General features: G+C 48.8%; 1 protein-coding gene across 1 annotated transcript; it reads left to right on the top strand.

Moving 5' to 3' along the window:
* The first annotated feature begins 2,590 nt into the window (after positions 1–2,590).
* On the top strand, positions 2,591–6,408 carry THAP11 (THAP domain containing 11). Its single transcript, XM_080643760.1, has one exon. The coding sequence runs from the start codon at positions 4,827–4,829 to the stop codon at positions 5,718–5,720; it is 894 nt and encodes a 297-aa protein (XP_080499886.1). The 5' UTR covers positions 2,591–4,826; the 3' UTR covers positions 5,721–6,408.
* Positions 6,409–7,345: the final 937 nt, after the last annotated feature.

Raw genomic sequence — 7,345 nt, 5'->3', positions numbered from 1 at the left:
GCTGGAGATTCTATTATCATATTTTCCACTGATTGACAGCCCCCTCCCCTTTCTTAAACTTTCATGGAAACTGATGTAGAACTTGAGCTCTGTGTCCCCCATGCTGTTCTTTTGCTCCTAGATCAGGTGTATAGTACCAGTTACTCGGACAGGCATGGGCATATTTGTGCTTGTGTTAAAAAATAAAGCAAAGAGAATTTCCCTGCCGATAGCGCTCTCGCAAACATGGTGAACATTCCTAAAACCCACCGAACTTTCTGTGAGAAGTGTGGCAAGCATCAACCCCACAAAATAACAGTACAAGAAGGGCAAGGATTCTCTGTATGCGCAGGGAAAGTAGCGTTATGACAGGAAGCAAAGTGGCTATTGGTGGGCAAACTAAGCCAATTTTCCCAAAATAGTGATTGAGCATGACCTATGAACCAGAAAGTCACAGTTCTGTTCCCCATTCCTGGTCAGGGCACATGCAGATCAATGATTCATCATTGATGTTTCTATCTCTCTCTTCCTCTATGAAATCAATAAAAACTATTTTTTAAAAAAGCCTTGAACTGGATAATATGGAAAAACACAAAACTCTTTTTTTAAAAAATAGATTTTATTGATTTTTTACAGAGAGAAAGGGAGAGGGATAGAGAGTTAGAAACATCGATGAGAGAGAAACATTGATCAGCTGCCTCCTGCACACCCCCTACCGGGGATGTGCCCGCAACCAAGGTACATGCCCTTGACCGGAATCGAACCTGGGACCCTTCAGTCCGCAGGCCGATGCTCTATCCACTGAGCCAAACCGGCTAGGGCTCTTTTCTTCTTTTTTAAAATATGTTTTTATTTGAGAGAAAGAGAGAGGGAGAGAGAGATAGAAACATCAATGAAGAGAGAGAATCATTGATCGGCTGCCTCCTGCATGCCCCACATTGGGGTTCAAGCCCACAACTTGGGGCCAGGAATCCAACCGTAATCTCCTGGTTAATAGGTTGACGCTCAACCCCTGAGCCATGCCGGCCAGACCACAAAACTCTTTTAAAACAGTTTGAGACACGACTTACTTTTGTATGATACTATTCTATGTATTTACATGCTGACCTGACAAGCTCAGGGGAGGCCTGCATAGTGGTCTTACAAACTCAGAGACCTAAAGTAACCACAAAGGATGGTCTGAAATTAAACTTTAACTAAAAGCAGTTATGGTGGGTAGTTACCTCCTAGGCCGGTATCTTCCCTGACAAGGTCAACCTTTACCTTAACTGAACTTATCTGTCTTTTTGCCTATATTTAACATATCCTTGAAATGTCTGGGTAACTTGTAACTTCCCTTTTTCCAGGCCTCTTTGGGCACAACCAAATGTGTCTGGGCAGATACCACAAATCAAATTCCTTCATTATTATGTTAATTGTTCCTGCACCCACCTACGTATGTCTATCACTTTACTTTTTATCCAATCCCAGGGGTTCCCCACCCCCCCACACACTGCTTTCTCCTGCCTCTCTAATCTATCACCAATGGATTTCATGTAACCCATCTACGTCCCTTCCTTTGATTGCAATGTATAAAAATAGATGAGAAACCTCCATTCTCTGGAGCACTATCCCAATCCGTTGAGATATTGCTTCCTGGCAATTGTCCACAGTTTGGCTCAAATAAACTCACAAAAATTCTTTTCAGGTTTGAATGTTTTTTTACGTTAACAGGTCAAACTTTATATTTACTACTTGTTTAAAAAAAACAAAACACTGGGTTCATGAAGTGAGGGAAGGAGTCAGAGATTGGCAAGGGCTGGACCATGTGAGGTCTCACAGGCTCTGAAAGGAGTTTGGACATTATTCTAAATGCAGTAGGCCACTGGAGGGATTTAAGCAGAGGTATTACGTAATCATATTTTCTTTGGCAGAACATGAAGAACAATTCAGGGGAGGCATGATTGGAAGTAGGGAGACGTGTGAAGTGATCTTGCCTTTCTCCAGAAGGGACAAGATAAAGGGTGGGGTGACAAGATAAAGGACAGTAGGCGGGAAGAAAGCCATGCATTCAGATATGTTTTGGGAGTATAGAGGATTAAATGTAGATTAGAAGTGATTTTATGTATTAGAAGGTAGAGGCTTTTTTGTTTTGTTAATCCTCACCTAAGGATATTTTTCCATTGATTTTTAGAGAGTGGAAGGGAGGGGGAGAGACTCACTTCGACTGATTGCCTCCTGAAGGCCCTCAATGCTGGGGATTGAGTCTACAACTGAGATACATGCCCTTGACTAGAATCGAACCCGGGACCTTTCAGTTCTTGGGCGCCGCTATAGCCACTGAGCCAAGCCAGCTAGGGCTAGAAGGTAGAGTTCTATTGAGCATAATAATATTCAGTGTTCTGTGCAAAAGGAAATATTGATTTGTCCTCTCACCAATATATTTTTTCTTTTTAAAAATATATTTTATTGGTTTTCTACAGAGAGGGAGAGGGATAGAGAGCCAGAAACATTGATGAGAGAGAAACATCAATCAGCTGCCTCCTGCACACCCCCTACTGGGGATGTGCCCGCAACCAAGGTACATGCCCTTGACCAGAATCGAACCTGGGACCTTTCAGTCCGCAGGCCAACCCTCCATCCACTGAGCCAAACCAGTCAGGGCTCACCAATATTTTTTGAGCAAGGTAGGTATTGAGACAGATAGGAGTAGAACCCTATCAGTAACTGTGTGACAATGAAAATATATAACGTATATAATGAGCTTTTGCTGAATTTTATCTCTATTGCACATATTACATAAACATGTAATCATAACAAAGTGTGTATTTGTTACCATTGTATAAATGATTCACCCAAATGAATGTACATCTTTCACTATGGGCTACACATACCAGAGAATGTATTTCTGAATTTGAAGGATTCAAGCTGTGGACATCAGCTGCATAGGCCAGGAGGGATGGGACAGTCTCCTGTAATGGGTCTGTGAAACCCTTTCTCCCCACATTGTCCTGTATTTTTCTACATTTTAAGCAAAGAACAACAAAATAATAATAATGATAACAGTAGTAGTGATAACGTTAACTTGGAATGTTATTGTTTTCTTTTGCAAGCTTCTAAATGCCCAATTTATTTTGTTTTTATAGCAAATGATTACAAATAATATATACTAGGCTTCAATTTCATACCCATGGTCTGTAATCAGGGAGAGAGAAAAAAAAGAGGAGGAAGAGTCAGGATAAAGGTGAAGAGCAAGAAATAGGACAAAGGGGGAACTCAGCAAAGGAGGACTAGGCGCAGGTAATTCCCCTGGAGGACTGCCTGGCCTCCTTCCTGGTTTTCTATAGCTTCTCTTGCCCTTTAGAATATTTCCCCATAGAAGTCGAGGGAGGAGGGAAGTTTCTTGTTACAATGCAAATCCTATCCATCCTTTTCTTTAACACCCTTCAACAGTTCTCAGTCGCTTGTAGAATAAAATCCCAAATCTTTTTATGACCCAATTTGGTATATTTAAGCGGTTTCTGCTACCCCAGCCGCCACCTTCCAAGCGCTTTAAGAGCAGAGCCTAGCCCTAGCTGGTTTTGCTCAGTGGATAGAGCGTTGGCCTGCAGACTGAAAGGTCCCAGGTTCGGTTCTGGTCAAGGGCACATGCCAGGGTGGTGGGCTCAGTCAGTCCCCAGTTGGGGGTGGGGAGTAGCCAATCAATGATTCTCTTATTGTTGATGTTTCTATCTCTCTCCCTCTCCCTTCCTCTCTGAAATCAATACAAATATATTGAGAGAGAAAGAGAGAGAGAGAAAGGAGTCTAGCTCCTTCCTGCCTTATGGACTAGTTCCCGGGGCAAGAACTAGCTACTTCTTCCCACCCACCTTTTCCTCGTTTTTTTCTTCCTGGGCCTCCACTTCCCATTTTTTTCTCTGTCCCGTTAATTCCCGTGGATCGTTTATTTCTGTGATTAGACATTCATTCACTTCTGTTACCCAAAAGTCGGGCCCTCAACCCCAGTCTGTCTGGTTCTTGCGAGGTTCCCAAATCCCGGCACTGTGATTGGCACACAATAGGCACCTAATTGGTCACTGTTTCGGTCAATGAGTGAGTCAACGCAAACAGCGGCTGTGTCGGGGGAGAGCCCCAACGAAGAGAAAAAGGATCCTAAGGTCTTAAGGGGTGCCGCGGATCCGGTCCGGCTAATCTCCTCCTGCAGGAATGCCGCCGCCTTCGCCTTCGGCAAGCAGCACCACTTCGCCCGAATCCTGGTCCGCAGTAATCCAACCTCTCCTGTGGGCGGCGCTCCAAGCCGCAGCCGCTTAGTTCAACGCAAGGCATTGCGGAACTTGTAGTTTCCGTGGGTATATGCCCAAAGCGCTTGCGCATCGGCGGATCGCGCGCCGTCCGACCCCCATCAGGGTTTCGTGTTTTTCAAAAGAGAGATCCAGGCGACAGCATTCCAACCGAATACAACTCTTTAGTCCACTCTGATTGAGCCAGCTCTGGAAAGAATCTCCTCTACGGGGGCCGTGGCAGTTCCCTGAAAAGCGGCCGGAATAAGCACACCCCGCCCCGGAAGTAAGAGGCTTCTGGCGCGGTGCATTGTGGGGGGCGTAGTCCTCCTTCTCAGGCGGTCCTTCGCGGCGTCCCCGGGGCCGACTCCCGAGCGCAGGCGGGCGGCCTGGCGGGCTGCGCGGCGCGGGCCGGCGGGAAGCGTATTCTGGGCACGGGGTGCCGGGCCAGCCGGCCGCGCCGAACGGCAGTAGTGGGAAGCCACCAAAGGCCTCGCGCGGCGCCGCCCGTCGAGGGGCGGGCGGCGGCAGACAACCGGGCCGTCGAAGAGTTCAGGAGGCCGGTGGGCCGGGCCGCGCGGCGCAGCCATGCCAGGCTTTACGTGTTGCGTGCCGGGCTGCTACAACAACTCGCACCGGGACAAGGCTCTCCATTTCTACACGTTTCCCAAGGACGCTGAGCTGCGGCGCCTCTGGCTCAAGAACGTGTCTCGTGCTGGCGTCAGTGGATGCTTCTCCACCTTCCAGCCCACCACGGGTCACCGTCTCTGCAGCGTCCACTTCCAGGGCGGCCGCAAGACCTACACGGTGCGTGTCCCCACCATCTTCCCGCTGCGCGGCGTTAACGAGCGCAAAGTAGCACGCAGACCCGCGGGGGCCGCAGCCGCCCGCCGCAGGCAGCAGCAGCAACAGCAGCAGCAGCAGCAGCATCCACCGCCGCCGTCAGCCTCGACTGCTCAGACCGCCCAGCTGCAGCCGAACCTGGTGTCTGCCTCTGCGGCTGTGCTCCTCACTCTTCAGGCGGCTGTGGACAGCAGCCAGGCTCCTGGATCTGTGCAGCAGGCACCCACTACTCCCACCGGAGATGATGTGAAGCCCATCGATCTGACGGTGCAAGTGGAGTTCGCGGCCGCAGAGGGCGCAGCCGCCGCAGCCGCCGCGTCGGAGCTGGAGGCTGCCACCGCCGGGCTGGAGGCTGCCGAGTGCCCTATGGGTCCCCAGTTGGTGGTAGTGGGGGAAGAGGGCTTCCCTGATACTGGCTCCGACCACTCGTACTCGTTGTCGTCAGGCACCACGGAGGAGGAGCTCCTGCGCAAGCTGAACGAGCAGCGGGACATACTGGCGCTGATGGAGGTGAAGATGAAGGAGATGAAAGGCAGCATCCGCCACCTGCGTCTCACCGAGGCCAAGCTGCGCGAAGAGCTCCGAGAGAAGGATAGGCTGCTGGCCATGTCTGTCATCCGCAAGAAGCACGGAATGTGAACGGGTCCCCCTGGGACTCTCCGGGCCCTGCCAGCCCAGGAGGCCTGCAGGCCGCCATTGCGAACTCGCCTATACTCCTGGGACGCTGGTTGACTGTACTGAGGCTTAGGGCAGCTGGACTGTTGCTGGTGACCTGGCACCCTCTGTTTCCTCTTGAAGTCTGGGACCTTGGACTCTGCTCTGGTGACACCAGCAATTAATGGCTTTGTCTCCCCCACATCCCTGTCTCCAGTTAATGTTGTGGGTTCTGGTTAAGCAGAGGCTTAAGAACCACTGAACTTGAAACTTACCCCGTAGGGATGCAGGTGGGATGCCCAAGGACTATGGTTTTGGGAAGACAACACCTTGAGGTTTGCCAGTAATCAGAGACAACTCTTCTGTGTGTAGTGATAAGGGAGCCAAGTGACATCAGTTCTCCTTTTCATGCTTTTCTTTCCCAGGTGCAGCCTGTGATTCTGATGGGAGCTGGCAGATCTGTGCCTCTGCCTCCTAGGACCTCCCTCTCCAGGAGGCCATCTATAAGGGGATCTAGGTGACATGCTGATGGAGATCCAGCTTGCCAGGGACTTAGGTTTATCTTGTTATGTTTGCTACTGGTTACAAATTCTATTTTCTGTACAATTAGTCAGACTAAAGTTTTCACTGTGTTTGTTTGGCAAAATGAATTAAACAGAAGGTAAGGTTTTTACTTGGGTTTCGCCGTTTTATTTTTATAAGGATTCAGCTAAGTGGCCCTGAAACATGGGGGGAATAGACCGAGGCCTGGTCTCAAAGAACAGGCTGACTCTGGGAGCAGAGAAAGGAGTCCTAAGCACATGGACCCTGGCCTCTTAAGGTCCTCACAGACTTACTGGCTCAGGTCCTGCTAGTTTGGAAACTTGCACAAAATGGTCCCAGTTTGTCCATGGGTGAGCAGCCTGTGTTCTTTTAACGGGGAAAAGGAGCAACTGAGAACTAACCTGAATTGTGACAGTCTACTTCTCTGAGGGTTTTGAATTCCCAGGTTATCAGCTAGTGTTGAATTTTGCCCACCATTATAGCACTTAGGCCTAGTACAGTGTCTAATACACATAGGCATTCAATTACTCAAATCAGTGAAGACCACAGTTGGAACCAGCCGTGGCGCCTGCAGGCACAAGGACTCTTGTACAAATACCTTTTGCCTTGGTACTCTCAGTATGAATTATCCATACAAGCTTTAAGGAGTAGGAGTTGGGATTTGTGACTCCTTGACTCATTTTCATGGCTGTTTCCATCTTTCTTAAGATTGGGTATTGTAGGTGTGAGATAACATTTGTATCTATAGCTCCAAGTAATTTTGCTCAAATCCAGTAGGGAAAAGCAAATGTTTCTAAAGCTAGCACTGTTTACTAACAGGGCAGAAATGGACAATTCTTGAGCTCCATAAAACATCATTCCCTTCTCTGTTACTTATGGACAAAGCCACTTGCCTGGAGACTTTCCCTTTGCCTGCGAACTGAAAGGACTCTAAAATGTTCCTCAGTCTCTGCTCTGCTCTTTGGCACTAAGAGAAACAAGTTTTTGGTGGGGAGGCAGAGTGGGCATAGGTTGTGTGGGTGCCTGGTGGGGGAAGAGACTGGATCTCTGCCTTTCTAGGTTTCTGG

The sequence above is a fragment of the Plecotus auritus genome, assembly GCF_963455305.1.
Source record: "Plecotus auritus genome assembly, chromosome: 10".
Lineage (NCBI taxonomy): Eukaryota > Metazoa > Chordata > Mammalia > Chiroptera > Vespertilionidae > Plecotus > Plecotus auritus.
The sequence above is the reverse complement of the archived record's forward strand: the minus strand, read 5'-3'. Positions and strand labels throughout refer to the sequence as shown.